Source organism: Balaenoptera borealis (genome assembly GCF_965194805.1).
Source record: "Balaenoptera borealis genome assembly, chromosome: 6".
Classification (NCBI taxonomy): domain Eukaryota; kingdom Metazoa; phylum Chordata; class Mammalia; order Artiodactyla; family Balaenopteridae; genus Balaenoptera; species Balaenoptera borealis.
The window spans coordinates 76,431,136-76,447,931 of record NC_138863.1 but is presented as its reverse complement, the minus strand read 5'-3'; the positions used below and the strand labels follow the sequence as shown (position 1 = coordinate 76,447,931).

The window sequence follows — 16,796 nt, the reverse complement described above, 5'->3', positions numbered from 1 at the left end:
AAAAGTCTCCCAAGGGTGCTCCTGCTTGGAAAGCAAAAGAGAAGAGAGATGTACTCCCGAGGCAGGAAGCTGAGGAAGGAACTCAAAGCAGCCAGCACAGTCCGTCTGCAATCGGGGGGCAGCGTAGGGAAATTCTGAGGATTCTCAAAAAGAACACTCAGAACATCTTTAAAAGAGGAAATCTTCAATCAAGGAGGCTAATGGCCCGAGGTTCAAGTCCTTTTAGTTCTCTGTCACTTCATGAACAAGACAGTGAGGCTCGGACTACGGTGGATGCCAGTAGTAGGGGACATTAGAGCTGCTGAGGGGGACCAAGGTGGCTCAAGGTGAGGCACTGCCTGCCTGAACCAGCACCTGAGAGTTGCCTCTGGAGCACACCTAGGAGACTGTTTTCTCTACCCAAGGTTCCAGTTCTGGTGACTAAGATTTTCTAATCCTATGTCTGTCTACCTCGGAGGAAGACAAATCTAGTCCCACGAGCACTGGATCAGGGTAGAAATCAGCTTCCTGCCACCTCGTGGACACAGAACACGTGGCTTCTGTTGCATTATCTCTCAACCACATGGGACCACAATCTTTACCAAACTAAGGCTATGGCCTCCTCTGTGCATAAGGAAAGCAATTCCCAGTGATTCCAAGATGGGTTACCTTTCCCAGCAACGTTATCCTCAGTGATTCCACAGTAACTTCCTGTCTTGTAATGTAGCACCGGCTTTTCACACTAAAGAAGAAAGAAGGGAAATCCACACATCTAATCTCTTGTAAGGCAACCAGACTGAAATGTACCTATTACATGTGAGCTCCAGGGGGCTGCTGAGCTCTACTTAGCACAATGATTGGAATATTCCAATCAGAATGATTGGAGTACTCCAGGAGGGGCAAAGACAGAGTGTATAAATGAGTAGAGAAAGAATTTGATCAATTATTTTCTTAAAACTTGAAAGAGTAAAAGTTATGCAATCTCCTTGTCTGTAGATAACCTCTTTTTTGTTGCCACTTGATCTTAGCATTTTCTTTTCCAACTAATGCAACTTCCACCATCCATCACATTTTTGATGGGAATCTTCTGGTGGTCACTTGATGTTGTTGAGGTATAAGTCTAGGTCTGGTCAAGTAGCATAGGCTTATTTTTGTTTTATTTTTCCTGCTCTGTCTCCTCTCAGGAAGTGGAAGGTTCCATACAGAGGAGGAACCTGTGTGTGCTATCAACTTGTCACTTCTTGGGTCCCGCCTGAGGAATGGCACATGGAGCTGCCTCTATTGGGCATTTTACTCTCCAGCTGTGACAGCCTCTATTGTGAAATTGGGATCAAGATTACTCCATCTCACAGCAGCCAGGCTAGGCATTTTTTGGATACACTAATGTTCAGAAACCAAGCTTTTTCATAATAGCTCTCTCCTGCAGTGTTAATACTGTTCCACAAGGGTACCAAAGCGTGCTGTTTATATGCAACATTTTTTTTCCCCCCACAGAGTTCTTAATGAAACAGCTTATTCTTTTAAATTTAGAATCCCATCAATCCTTCCCCACACCTGCATATTTGTAAGACTCATGCATTATATTAGACCATTAGCTCCTGGATAAGAGATATTTTGTGTGATAGATAACCTACGGCAGAATTGCTCAGCCCACTATGACTAAGGCTTTGTTACAGTACTAACTTCTCAGCCTCATTCCTTCTTCCCTTGGAAGGAAAGAACTTCCTTTCATGAGGCTTTTAAGTCCTTCAAGGAATCCACTTTCATCAGCTCAGCCTCCTCATTCCAAAAATGTCAGAGAATCCCAGAAGTGGACACAGTTCGGGGTGAAGTTGGCATCTCTCCTTCACCTTGCCTCCCTTCCATTCCGTTGATTAAATTCCAGAGTCAAGGAGGATGGACTATACCTCTCAGAGTGCCGTAGTTTCTCAGATTGCCTGGGGACCACCATGAGAAAGGAGGAAAGGTCTGTGTTGATGAGGTTCTGTGCCCCGATCCAGCTTCAACAGAAGTAGCTCTGCTTTTACCTCTTTTATTTTTCCTTCCTCGTAAGTTTTCTTTTAAGAAGGAGTTCTAAGACTTTTATTCTTCCCCACCTTCAATTACAGTTCTAGACGGTACATAGGGTCATGAGTTATTTAGCATTAGAAACTATTCAAAGTAACCCTGGTGTTAGTGCAGCCAATCATACTTTATTGCAAATAGATGATGAATACTATGCAATTCTAGAAAACAATATAAATTTTTCTTCTTTCCACAAACTCATTGTGACAGTTTCATGAAACTAATTTGTTACTTATAGGTGTCCTGGCTTTTGAAAATAAAATTCCCTTGCGTTATAATGTCTGTATTAAGATGTTTCTTAGGAAATCGTATATATATATTTTTAATCACTGCTACAAGTTTTTGCTTTTATTTGGGGTAGACTCTGAAGTTACAGCTTTTCATACTGTTTGAAAGACATGTAGAATTGAAGTATCAGTGTCACTTTTTATAGTACAGCTATTTTGCCATTAAATAGCACCAATTTGTTCATTCTTATGTTAGGTGGGTTTACTTTCTAAAGTCACTATTTGAAATACTCTGCTAGCGTTTCTAGATATTTGCAGTTATTTTATTTACTTATTTATTTTTTAAGGATTTATTTATTTATTTATTTTTGGCTGTGTTGGGTCTTCGTTGCTGCACGTGGGTTTTCTCTAGTTGCGGCAAGGGGAGGCTACTCTTTCTTGCGGTGCGTGGGCTTCTCATTGCGGTGGCTTCTCTTGTTGCAGAGCACGGGCTCTAGGTGCGCGGGCTTCAGTAGTTGTGGCTCCCAGGCTCTAGAGCTCAGGCTCAGTAGATGTGGTGCACGGGCTTAGCTGCTCCGCAGCATGTGGGATCTTCCCGGACCAGTGCTCGAACCTGTGTCCCCTGCATTGGCAGGCGGATTCTTAACCACTGCACCACCAGGGAAGCCCCTGCACAGTTATTTTAATAGCCTAGCCCCTCCCCCAATCTCTGAATTTCAAAATGCTCTCTTCTCACTTGTGTCATTTTGTGACCCACACAGAACACAATGAAAGGTTAATGGTGATAAAGCTGATTTGGTGTAGCCACCGATCTCTTTGACTTAGTGAGGAAAATGTTTTCAATAAACCTGCAAAACAAAATCAGAATTATAAACCGAGGGTCATTTTGGAGTCTCGTTACCCTTCACAGAACTATTCCAACTTGATCTGAACCTTATGGTTTTGCCCAATCCAAAGCCCTCAAAGAGATTTCTCTGATTTTAGGGGTTGTTTCTTCCTGCATCTTTTTACCTTTCAGCTCTTGCAGCTGCAAGGACCACCTTGGTTTTGCCTTATGTCAAGGGAAGTATGAATTCCAGGCACTTCATTGGCTTCAAAAACTATCATCGTACCGGCGAACTTGGTGAATTTTGAAGACTGTCATGGGGAGGAATGATACCTCCCAGAGTGACAGGTCCCCCAGCCCAGTGCTGAGGCCTCTCTCAACTCTTTCTTTCTTCCTCCCAGGACTAACAACCACCTCTTGAGGTCTGACCTTGAAACAGTTCCATCTACTTTCACATGTCTCAGAGACCGCTCAAACACTTGCACTTCACAAAAAGTGTTCTGGTGAATAATTCTTTCACCATTTCGATAAAGGAAAAATTTAAGGAAGGTTTTCATTTGCTTTGCTTCCAGCAGGAGTTTTATTGTTGTGAAGAGTGAGTGGGGGCTATATTTTTGTTGGATTGTTAAGGAGACAATTCTTTTCTTATGTAGAGGCAAGGACTTGGGTGGTGGTGGTGGTGGAATGAGATGGTCGGTGGATTTCTCCTCCCATCAATAGGCAAAGGTATCCTGAATAAGGATAAGAGTGAATGAAAGGGCCTACTAGAACACAAATAGCAGAGCCTGTGTAGGGTAACTTCAGATACAGCCAACATTGACAGAGAAGCAAGAAAATGGGAGCGAGTAGGGAGCGAAAGTAGGCACGCTCATTTCTGTTGAGTTGAGAAAACAGAGTCTGTAACTTGTGCCCCACAATGTTATTATAAAGGAGGGTCAATATGTTAGAAATCTTTGGAGTTTAGTTATTGGTTTAATTTCATAATATTTCTGTTGTGGCATGCGGCTTCAGTGGTGGCTCATGGGCTCTAGAGCACAGGTTCAGTAGTTGTGGCGCACAGGCTTAGTTGCTCCGCAGCATGTGGGATCTTCCTGGACCAGGGCTCTAACCCTTGTCCCCTGCATTGGCAGGTGGATTCTTAACCACTGTGCCACCAGGAAAGGGCTGTAAAATCATCTGTAAGCTAATAGCAAAATAGAAGTTCTCCATGTCGATTTTTTTTTCATTTAAAGACAATCTTTGAATTTGTTTTTCACTGAATTTGAAAATATTTTGTGCCAGATATTATTAGACTCTTTGCTTTATGAAGATTGTCATTTAATTATCACATCACTGTACCTCAGTGAGGTAGAAGCTATATCTATTTCATTTTAACAATGAGAAAAGCCAAGAACAGGGAGGTTAGTAACTTGCCAAGGTCACAAAGCCAGAAATTTCAAAGTGAGGATTCATATTCCAACAATTAGGGGCAAGGCAGAGGTCTTCGTCAAGACCCTAAAAAGCCTAACGATTTAGGTAACTTTGAATTGTCTTTTGAGCATCCAATGTATCAGTAAGTATCAGGATGATTAATAGAGGGAAATGTTAGTAGTTTGTTATCCCTAATAAAACAATGCCTTTTAATTATTTTTTAATATTTAAAATGTATGATGACAGATTTATAATCACCTTACAGATTTTACTGATTGATTTAATAAAATATTTTCACAGTATATGTTTTTGTCCCACTGATCTACCCTTTATCTCGCTGAATAGAGTCGGAACAGGAGACAATATGGGGATTCAGGAACAAAGGGGCTGGATATCTTAGTCACTTTGCGTATATATTGCAAAGATTTTTATCACTGTGTCATTTGGGTTTGTTTTGTGTTATCCAAACTTCATTAGTGATTGCAGTCTCCTCTAAATATGTGGACTTCATATTCAATTTCAGAAGAAGAAACTTTTGAAACAATGTGCAAATAAAGGAGAAAAATAAATGACACTTCTCTTTCGGTATGACTACTTGATAGTAGGGATTCAGAAAGGCATTTTAATTATTAAATGCTTTGCATTAAGATGTTTAGTCGATATTTTTCTTTCAGGAGAATCACAGTAGTGCGTGCTGTGCTGGCCACTGGTAACATAGCTAATTTAATGGCACAGTTTAAATGAATTCTGCTGACTACATTGTCCTTCATCTATGTTACCTCTAACATTTGGTATGCAAACTTTCACAGCTATAGAGGTCGCCTTGTCATTCATTGGTATTGTCAAGAAGCATAAATAATCACTATGTGACATTTTGACACAAGGGTTTATTTAGTGATGTTTGCATACTGACATTGACAGAATATGTGAGGACATTTCATCAGCGGCAACTTTAGCCTCACAGAATGCAAAAAATAATATGTACTTTACTGATGGCTAGAACTGGGCTGTGACCTCCCTCTTCCATCTTCTCTTTCTCCCCTTCTCTAATTGTTAATCCTTATTATTTGATTTTGCTAAAAACTACTGCGGAAAGAACTTTATTTCTATGTACATGGAAAGTTAATTCATTATTTGGTCATTTCACAGCATGTTTAATTTCTTTCTTTGACTTTTCACCTTGATGCAAACCAAAAACAATACAGAGATGTAACTGTTGAACAGCAGGCATCTTCTTTATATTATATACACAATAGATTGCTAATACCCATCCACTCTCCCTATAGAGAAATCCACTAATTAAAAAAATTTGTCAATCACCTAAGCTCTTTTTTGGAGAAGAGACTTTCCAATTAGCGGCTAGAGATGAGAGAGGGGAAAAAGAGTAGCTCTGGTGAATCATTACATTTAATTATTACTTCAATGCCAAGATGTTTCTAGAGCCACAGTATAGTCTGTGGGTTCACAATAAATAGGTAGTAGCTCTCTATGAGCAAATTAGATACAATTTTTACTTTCAGATCAGTTTTGAACAATAATTGCTGACTTAACCGGAAATTTGAATTGCTGAAGCACCCACTTTGTAAGTTGAAGTAGGAACAACATAACAGGGAAATGGAGAGTTTTAATGCAACCCCAATCTACCCCTGGACTTTACTAATCCCCAGGGCCTCTTCTGTTATCTCATGGGGAATATGAAGATGATCTCTTCAAGACTGGGTCATCACTAACATGGGTGAGTTTACGCTGTCATTTTACTGAGTGAACGCAAAGCTAAATGAAAAGTATTGAGAGTTTTCCCTGAGTAAAAACTGGAAGGGATTCTAGAAATAAGTGTGTATAAAAAGGACATCCTAGTTTCTAGTGGTTATTGTCTTTATTTCTGTAATTCTTCTTCACTCGCTCCTCTCCAAATAATCACATAACATAAAGCAGATGTCCAGCTCTGCCGAGCTCAGCTTGGCTGTCAGCCGATGTGGCCACACAGGTTCATGGGTGATGTGCTCTGCCACTGGTTAATCAGTAATCTTTGTGAGAGTTTTAATTTTTGTGCTCTTTCTTCTTTCCTTTCTTCTTCCCTCCTTTTCTTTCTTCCTCCCTCCCTCCCTTTCCTAGTTTCGTTTTTAATTCATGAAAGTATGATAAATAGAGGCGAAGAAAGATTTTAAAGACAGAATTTTTACATTCACATCCACATTCGCAGAAAGCTGTAGAAACATTATTAATGAAAAAACTTAAAACATTAATGGGCTTAAGAATTCAGTGGCCCCAGATCCTTCCATCCATGTTCATTATTTATGACTGTGGGTGGTAGGATTGGATGAAACCACAGTCAACCCACACTGCGTCCTGCTTTGCCCAGGTGCTTTTCCAAGGAGGGGAAGATCCTCCTGTCTGCTTGCGTTCAGATCCACACGTGTTGGGCTCTGGCGATTTGTGAGAGTACAGGGGACAAGGGGGTCCTAATCCCAACTGTCTCTCTTTGGTGCCAAAGAATGGGGCCTCTGAGTGGGGGGAGAAAGATTGATGATACTTACATGCGTGACATTTCCCAGGGACGCTCCTGCACTAATAGGTATGCAGTTCCCCAAATTAGTGTTTCCCAATCCTAGCTGTGTTGTCAGAACCACCAAGGGAGTTTCTGAAAAATACTGATGCTGGGCCCTATGCCCAGAGAATCTGATACAATTACTGGGGTGGAGTCCCAAGGTGATTCTAATGTACAACTAAAAACTATAAACAGGACAATCAGAGTTCAGAAAATTCTGTATGTTGTTCTACTCTTCTTTCTAACCTGGGATTCCTGCTGTGAAAAGTTGCTTGATTTCTGTTCTCAATCTCTTTATCATCTAGGATCTTTCATAACTTCTCTTTTACTCTCTTCTCCTGTCCTATGCCCAACTGTTCCATGACTCCTGTCTCTCTCTCTCTCTCTCTCTCTGTCAAGCTGCCTCAGTCTTGGAAGATGCTAAAAGAAGTTATATATATATATATATATATATATATATATATATATATATATATATATATACACACACACACATATATATATATATATATATAAATATATATACACATATATATATTTCTACCCTCTAGAAGACTATAAATGAAGCCAAGATCAACATGGCCATGGGCTATTACTACCCACACCCCGCCCCCCCCAAAAAAAGAGATTCGTGTCATTGTACCAGGACAAAACTGAAGATTTACGCACACAGTCATAAACAGTTGGTTAGATTATACTAGTATTTCTGGATATTTGTAACAAAACTTCTGAAAAGACCCTGATAAATTCCACTTCTCTGACTGGCAGCCTTGGATGTTTGCCACTTGATCTCCCTTCAAGAAAAACCTGCCGTCAGCTGGAAGGAGTGCATGGGATGGGTTGGTCTCCAGCTACAGCGCCTTTCCCAGTGTGAAGCAGATTTCAGCCAAAGTCATGTTCTCCTGAGGGCAGCCCCCAGCCAATGACAGCTCAGCAAGCCCAGGAGGACCCAGCCATCTATGCTCAACGTTGTACTGTTCCCATGGCCAACTTTTGCTCCCCATTGGCAAATTTGCGTAATAGTCTGAGTGTCTCTCTATTCAATTCTGTTTTCTCTCCTTTCTTTTCATTAATGTCAGATCAGCATCACAGCCTAAAGGCTCTTTCTGCTTCATCCTGCCCCTTCCCCTTTTATCTTAGGTGTTACCCCTAAGAAACCTTCTGCCTTCCTAGCTTTGTCTCGGTATCTGCGTCCCAGATAAACTGTACTGGCACAATCTGTCATTCTAACATTGTAATGAAAATTACAAAAGTTGCATTTTTATTTTCCACTAGTGAAAAATAATTACAATCTTTTTTGTATACACTAGCACAGAAGATTCGAGTGAAAAATTTACTCTATCACCATCAAAATGCTACTGTTTGTATTTTTTCTTCCAATATTTTAATGTTTGTAACTTTCTATGAATATAATTTATTTCTTATCTTATTCCAATTATGTAGAAATGTTACCTCCTAGAAATCTTGTTATTCAAATTCTATCTTCAGATTTCTAAAATAGAGTCATTTGGACAGAGGTAATTTAATGCTTAAAAAACGTAAGTGATTCCAGTTTGATAGGTTTGGAAAATTCACCTTTGCTGGAACAGTATTTCTTAAAGAGACTTGTTCTTCTGAACGTTAATAAAACAATCTTCTTCCTTTAGATGCTTACCACATTGTATTACTTATTATTATTGCTGTTGCTGTTAACATTTTGTTGGCATTACGTTGTCATCATTTCTGACCTGCACAACCCTTGGCATGGCACTAGGCACATGGTTTATGCACATTAAGTGTGTATTGTATTGAACTAAGTAGCATTCTTGTACATATTTTGACATCTGGGACTTCATCCTTATTCTCAGGGGAGAAATCCTCAGAAGTATTGATATAACTTCAACTGACACAATAAAGAAAGGAAATTATTTTTTCCTTCACACCCTTCCAACAAACCTTTGAGCCTGATAAAACAATTATTTCTTTTCTAACAGACCTCGAGTTCTGGAAGACTTTTTTAAAGTCCTTATTCTTTCATAAACCAGAGTATTCCCATGTATAGCTTTGGAGTAAAGAGAGGGTTTATGTCAGGAAAACCTTGCTAAATAAATGGTCTCCAAGTGACAATGGCATTTTGCCTTTCCCTGAATCCTCGGGCGGAGGCCAGAGTTTGGAGCCAAGATGAAGGGCTGGATGAGTCATCTGCTATGGTATGGCAATGCCTCTGTTCTCAAATCTGCGCAATCAAATCTCAAACTGATTTCTCCCTTTCATTTCTTTTCCTTCTTTTTTTGGCAAGAGAGAAAATAACTTCGGTATCTTTTTTTAGGAGGGTTGAAAAAAAAAAGGAACACCATTCTATTGCCCAAAATTGCATGCAGAATTTCAAAGAGTGACCTCTTCCCAGATATAGCAGAGCTTATGGTGGTAATGGGAATGTGTCACCTTTTGGAGCGTAAGACCTTCAGATCCCAAGTCTGCCCATCTCTTCACCGGACTTTGGAGAATGGTAGGATTAGGAGTAAAGGAGTATTAAATATAATACCCTTTTCACCCGGGAGTAATTAATATTTCTGGCCACGTGGACTATTTCGTGGTGGGAGTCACAGTGGCAATAAGTGAATGACGAGGAGATGGACTCCAGGTATCCTGAGATGTTCAAAGCTTTGCTTTTTTCACTGTTGGCAGATTAAGTCATTTTTAGAATTTGGACTTCTCAGGGGCAGAGGTTTTTTTTCTTTTACATTAAATCTACTCTTTTCTCCACACTGTTCTGTTATATAATAGGGTGAGTGTATGTGCAAAGTCATGCTTTTTCAGTATTAAAACACAGAATCATATCCTTCATTTTTAAAGTTACAGTTATTTGTGTTATTACTAATTTTGGACACAGCAAATAAGACATTGCCAGAAACATTTCTGGGAAGAATAAATATGCAGCTTGTTTAGAACTGAGTTTGTTGTTAAATATAGCTTTGATCTCCCCTCCACCCCACCACCGCCCCGGCCAAGAACTGCACGGTAGTTTGTTTACAATCTACCACCCTATCTATGAATGTTAGACTCCAAATGTGTATTGTGTATTCTGTAGTTCTATTTTCCAGGTTGTTCTGGCTTTGTGGTCTTGGCTGAAATTGTGTGCCTCTCCTTCCTTTGACCCATTCTCTTCACAATGTTTCACTTCAGTTCATCAGACAGCACCTGATTAGGTGGCCTTCTGTCATCCGTTCCTTACACATCCCGCCTGGCCTCAGCACCGTGGGGCTGGCTGCCACCCAGAACCTCATTATGGAAGCAGCTGTCCTGACAGAGGAAGATGCGTTTGGTTCATCTTTAAACATTTTCAAGGAGTTGGACTCAAGGTCACAAATAGGCCAAAGGCTCAGTCACGTTTCAAGTGTGACATGATGGCATCCTGAAAAATCTTTAACTTATCAGGCAATACTCTTTCTCTCAAAGAAGAGAGACCTTGAAAATGGGCAGACATGTTTTGGAATCCCTGCTCTACCATCTTGCTAGCTATGTCATGGGAATACTAACTGTAAAGCTCCAAGTAAGTTGCCTGGCACATTAAAGTAGGCTCAGTAAATTTTAGTTCTCTCTAAAAACGTATTAAATATTTATCATATGCAAGGCCAGGTTGGGTAGCTGGAGTGCTAGATGGTATCAAAATAGTAATAGGTGGATGCTCAGGGTGCTTACTATTTTATAGGGGAAATCTTGGTAAATTCTGAGCTCAAATACAGGCTAGAAAGTAAAAACCACATTGCAAATCTAGGGGAATGAGAATTCAGAGAAGGGATGGATTACGGCTAGTGGGAGGATAAGGTAAATGTGGGGGAGATAGCACTTGGAGTAAAAGCTGAAGGAATTTTTCCCTTCTCTTGTGTGTACATTAGAGATGGTAATTTGGACTTTGCAGGGATAGAGAAAGAATACTTAAGTGACAGGACTGCAGTTGAGCAAATGCAGTTAATGTTTGGGGAATTGCTAACAATCAAAGTTGGCTGGATCAGAGCCCACATTAAAGGGAAGGTAGGAGATAATTTTGGAAAGATAGGTTAGGCTATATTCTGGTGGACCTTAGATCTCAACCTGTATGAGAAACGTGGTGGAGTGGAGGGAGACCCTGGCTATGGAGCAAGAATCCTAGACTCCTTTCTAGGCACCTGGGAAGAGATAGCAGAACAACTAGGTTCTGGAGGTTCATTGTTTTGGGTTCAAATCTCAAAGTTTCCACTTATTAAGTCTGTGACAGTCAGCAAGTTATTTCCCCCTTCTAGCCTCTAGACGAGACCATGTCTCTTGAAGTATAAAATTATTTGTTTATAAATTTAGTTGTTGGGAAATGGCAAAGGTTTTTCATAGAAAAGTGTTTTTTAAAAAGTGGGAATGTTTAAAAGCTTGGAAATGAAATAATTAAATGAAACTATCAGAGAGCTCTTTAGTTTCCATGCCACTGCTTAACATATACGATTTTAAGGAGACAGATCTAGTAATACTACCTAGGACAGTTTGAAGGAGTAAAAGACTAAAGGCAACAACATCATCTGACTTTGGGTCTAAAATGAAATGGGGATTTGAAGAAAGTTAGTACCATTTTTAAAAGAGAGATATTGCAGTGGGGCAATCAAAAGGATTTGGCAACTGATAGAATATCAGTTCTAAAGCTAACAAGCACAGGGAGGATTACTTTGTTTTAATTTACATGCTCTTTTATATTAACTTATTTAAGTGACCTGATTTAGTGATGACTTTTTTTAAAAAAATTTTATTTATTTATTTATGGCTGTATTGGGTCTTCGTTTCTGTGCGAGGGCTTTCTCTAGTTGCGGCAATTGGGGCCACTCTTCATCGCAGTGCGTGGGCCTCTCACTATCGTGGCCTCTCTTGTTGTGGAGCACAGGCTCCAGATGCGCAGGCTCAGCAATTGTGGCTCACGGGCCTAGCTGCTCCGCGGCATGTGGGATCTTCCCAGACCAGGGCTCGAACCCGTGTCCCCTGCTTTGGCAGGCAGATTCTCAACCACTGCGCCACCAGGGAAGCCCTAGTGATGACTTTTAATTCTGCATTACTCAATGCATGTGGGGTTTCTAGTGACATATCTATATGGGTATATGTTATTGATCCAGCAAATACTTATTGTGGACCTGGTATGTGACAGATAGTGTTCTAGGTGTTGGAGACAAGGTCCTTGCTCTTCTATTCCAAGACTCTGTTGGAGGGGGAGAGAAACAACAAACAAATGAAGAAAATAGTGGCTAGAAAAAGAAGTGTCATGAAGATGAACTAAGATGATATGGTAGGGGGTACCTGGAAAGCTAGTGAAGGGGCTCCTTTAGGAGGACGCATTCAGGCTGAGCTGAATGACTGAAGAAGCCAGCAACGTGGAGTGCCAGGGCAAGAACGTTCCAGAAAGAGAACACAGATAGGCAAAGGTCCAAGGATGGCGATTATGCCTCAGTGGGTTTCAGGAATTAAAAGAAGCCAGTCTGACAAAGGCATCATGATTAGGGGGAGAGTAGTCAGAGATAAGAGGAGAATATGTGTTAGTTCCCAACTTGGGGCCAACTCCAAACACTCATTCCTCATCTCTTGGCCTTGTTGCAATTTTACAGCCCAGTCTATGACATCCTTCGCAGCAAAAGGAGTTAATAAAACCACATTCATTCTCTTTTTTTCAGGTACCAACTTTGGGAAAATATTCAAACTCCCAATTTTTCAGAGTAGAATGCTGGGGGTCAAAGATGTTTAGCAACTTGCTCAGGGTCACACAGTTTGTAAATGGCAGGGCCAGAACTCAACCAGGTCTTATGATCCAGGCCCAGAGCAGTTTCTGCTTCCCACAGTGTCACTTTCCCTTCTTATGTAATCCTAAAGAATCACAGTCACTGACCTCTTATCAGAGAGCCCGCAGGAGATGTCTGTAACCTGGGATAGGCGTTTTAACCAAAGGACAGTGAAAGAGTCCTCTATTTATGGCTGACAAGGTGCAGGGCTTACCTGCACTAAGGTTTAGAGATAGAGAATTAGAAGGGAGCACCTATTGGCAGAGAATTGGCAGAATGATTATGTACTTATTTTCCTTTGCCTGGGAGTCTTACAGCAGCCCCTTGCTTTCATAACCCCGTGATTTGATAATTTTCCAACAAATTCAATTTTATGTGTTTGGACTGAATGGAATATGCCATAGGAGACCATAGCATCTTAGAACAAACATGAAATGTGGTAAATAAGCTGATGTTTACGCATGGGCACTATATTAGCTGTTTCTGCACTTTGCCCCTCCATTAAGTTAACTGCCAGGCCTGGGCCATTACAATCCAGCCTTGTTCCCTCAATTACAGCCACATATTAACTCCGGACATTGCAAGTCTTTCTAATAGCCATTTTCAGGGAGGACCGTGAGCTTTCCTAGGAGTGCCTCCCCTCCTTTCTGTTCCCATCTTGAGCCCCCTCCGCTACTTGCAACTCTGAGTTCTGAACAGGCTTATCTCGAAGCCAGTCGGGATGCCTATTTATGATGCATCCTCAAACCCAGGCATCCGTTTACACGAGAGCCCTAGTTAGAGAGGCATATTGTACTTCTCTCCTTTCAAAGAGCACATTTGCTGCTTCCTGGGGGCTTTCTGCCTGATGCAGGGGGGCGAGGAAGGAGAGTTCCTTTGGGAGCAGATTTAGAGTCGCTTCTCATTGGAGGGGCTCGCTTTTTCCTGAGCTGCCAGACGCTGCAGGCTCAACTGAGGCGCGGAGGTGCAATTCAGGCTGGTGAAACAGTGGAGGAAGGCAGGGACAGGCGGGGCTAGCGCGGCTCTGCAGCGGCTCACAGGCACCAACACACACAGCGCTCTCCCGCCGCCCCCTGCTCGAGCCTCGCTTCAGCTAACCGGGGCCACAGAGACGCGGACAGGGAGTGGGGGCACCGAGGAGGGGGCGAGGACAAGGCAGGAACCGTGAAGCAGAGGAAAAGCTGGAGCGGAGCTGGTATTTCACCTGAGAAGTCTGCCCCGCATCCCGAGGCTCAAACCCCCTACAGCTGCACCGCTGTCGCCTGCTGGGAGAGCACGGCGCCAAGGAACCCTCGAGTCCCGCTCCCAAGTCGTTCTGTGCCCGGCGCGCCAGGATCCTTCCGGTGGGGGGCAGCGCGGTGCCCTCAGGAAGGTGCGGAGCTTGGGGGACCGGCGTTGGCGCCCGTCGTGGTGCCCCAGGAAAAGTAGGGGCGAGGAAAACCGCCTTCAGGGCAGAGTGCGAGGCCAGGCTGCCGCTGCCGCCGGCCGCGCCGCCTCCTGCGCTCTCGCCTTGGGTGAGTGCTCGGCTTTAGCGCACCGCCGCGTCTCTGCAGCGCTCGGGGGCGGCCTGAGGGCCCCGGTGGCGCCCGCGGAAACTCAGCGGCCCGCGGACGGCAGGCGGACGCGTCTCCGGACTCCGGAGCGGGGACTCTGAGCCCGGAGGGCGCGGGTAGGGGCTGCTGTACCCGTGCCCGGCAGACATGCCTTTGGGCGGGATTTGGGCCAAGAGATAGGAGGCGGGAGCGCCGGAGGGAGCCGGGAGCCGTCCCGCGGGGCGGGAGACCGGGGAGCGGCGGGGAGGGGGGGAGGGTCTGGTCCGAGCAGGTAGCGCCGCTTCGGCAGCCCGGCGAGTTGGCAGGTGGGGTGGAACTCGCTTGTCAACTCATCAATCTTAAAACAGTCAGTTTGGGAGCGCTGCAGGATAGTCAGGAGGGCTGCGGGAAAGCAAGAGGGGGCCCCCGGGATGCCGGTGGTGAGGGAAGAAAAGAGAGGCCTCGAAAAGCTTGGGGGCACATTTGCGCTCGGGTTCCTGGTCCTTGCAGCCCTCCTGCCTTGAGTGTGGGAGCACACTTTTTTTGTTTTAAGACTCAGCGTGGAGAGAAAGCCTCCGTCCCAGGGGAGGAGAGGCGTCTGCGGGGGGCAGAGACCGCAGCTACCTGCCGGGTGCGCCCCCCGCCCCAGGCACGCCGGCGTTCGTCCCCCCTTTCTCTCCCGCTCCCACCATCTCATTGGTGCTGGTTTGCAGCGCTCGGCTCCTGCGCCTTCGCTTCGCGTTTGAATCTGGCTCGCCCCTCCGTATTATGTCTGCACTCCGAAGGAAATTTGGGGACGATTACCAGGTAGTGACGACCTCGTCCAGCGGCTCGGGCTTGCAGCCCCAGGGGCCGGGCCAGGGCCCGCAGCAGCAGCTTGTGCCCAAGAAGAAGCGACAGCGGTTCGTGGACAAGAACGGCCGGTGCAATGTCCAGCACGGCAACCTGGGCAGTGAGACGAGCCGCTACCTCTCGGACCTCTTCACCACCCTGGTGGACCTCAAGTGGCGCTGGAACCTCTTCATCTTCATTCTCACCTACACCGTGGCCTGGCTCTTCATGGCGTCCATGTGGTGGGTGATTGCCTACACTCGGGGCGACCTGAACAAAGCCCACGTCGGCAACTACACGCCCTGCGTGGCCAATGTCTATAACTTCCCTTCGGCCTTCCTCTTCTTCATCGAGACCGAGGCCACCATCGGCTATGGCTACCGCTACATCACCGACAAGTGCCCCGAGGGCATCATCCTCTTCCTCTTTCAGTCTATTCTCGGCTCCATCGTGGACGCCTTCCTCATAGGCTGCATGTTCATCAAGATGTCCCAGCCCAAGAAGCGCGCGGAGACCCTGATGTTTAGTGAGCACGCGGTGATCTCTATGAGGGACGGAAAACTCACGCTCATGTTCCGAGTGGGCAACCTGCGCAACAGCCATATGGTCTCCGCGCAGATCCGCTGTAAGCTGCTCAAAGTAAGTGCTACCCGCCCCCTCCCCACCTGGCGACTGCCAGCCCGCAAACCCGGGAATTAACTCACCTGAGAGCCACCCTCAGGCTCCAAGTCTTGCCTAACGCCCCAGGTAAACTTCCTTGTTTGGGAGCTTGGGAGGGGGTGGGGGACTGGGCAAAGAGAGTACAACCGACGGTTCTGTTCTTTTCCCACCCACTCTCGTGCTCTTATTTATTTTATTTTATTCTTATTTATATTCATCGGATGTATTTGTGTCACTTTCTGGAGGCTCCTGGACCTCTGAGCTACACGAGTGCCCTGTTCTCCTTCCTACCCTTGCTGCTTTGCTCTTTAGAGAGCTTTTGAGTTGTTGTCAATAGGCTACTCCAGTAAACTTGAAGTATTAAAACTGAACAGCTTTGAGTTTGAAGAAAAAGGTGCTGAGATTGCTTTAATTTTCACTTAGGGCTTTTCTTTCTTTCTTTTTCATAATTTCTTTTTTTTCCCCCTAGTAGTATTTAGCAGGTGGATTATTCCTTCAGACCCAAGAACATTGATTCTAACTCTATCTGTGGTCATCTTTTTTTAACAAGTACCCAAACCAGAGAAGCAGTTTATAAAGTGGAAAAACAACACCTGGTTGTTTTCAAGTTTTATTTTTACCAAATATTTTCCTAGAGAAATATTCTGTGAAAGCGTGAGTGCTTTTCCTGTAGAGTCTCTTATTAATTTTATTCTTAATTGCCTGTTTCTATGAAGCCTTTGTCAATTACAGATTTCACTTGAAGCTTTTCAGCATCCATTAAAGAAGATTGCTTCCTACCATCAGCAGTGTAAATGCTAAAAGAAATTGCTCATGGAGTGATTATTAAAGCAAGGCCCATCTAGTCGTTAGAGGGCACCACTACAAACAAGAAGAGAAGCCCACTCTAATCACTCACCCAATTAGAGTCTGGGAATGAGGGATACAAGCCCAGTTCTCTATGTGTTATTT

The 16,796-nt window shown here is 43.8% G+C and overlaps 1 protein-coding gene and 1 long non-coding RNA gene across 5 annotated transcripts in view; one reads left to right on the top strand and one right to left on the bottom strand.

Annotated features, from left to right (window-relative positions):
* The window catches only part of LOC309630481, a 600,204-nt gene extending 588,385 nt beyond the window's left edge, over positions 1 to 11,819 (bottom strand). Inside the window, exon 1 of the long non-coding RNA XR_014245696.1 lies at positions 11,789 to 11,819. This is a non-coding gene — a long non-coding RNA (uncharacterized lncRNA). The remainder of the gene's footprint in view (positions 1 to 11,788) is intronic.
* A 3,216-nt stretch (positions 11,820 to 15,035) lies between these two features.
* The window catches only part of KCNJ3 (potassium inwardly rectifying channel subfamily J member 3), a 166,621-nt gene continuing 164,860 nt past the window's right edge, over positions 15,036 to 16,796 (top strand). For all 4 annotated transcript variants that reach the window (XM_082395773.1, XM_082395776.1, XM_082395774.1 and 1 more), the window contains exon 1: positions 15,036 to 15,824. In XM_082395773.1, the coding sequence (XP_082251899.1) occupies positions 15,123 to 15,824 (702 nt within the window). In that variant the 5' untranslated portion in view covers positions 15,036 to 15,122. The remainder of the gene's footprint in view (positions 15,825 to 16,796) is intronic.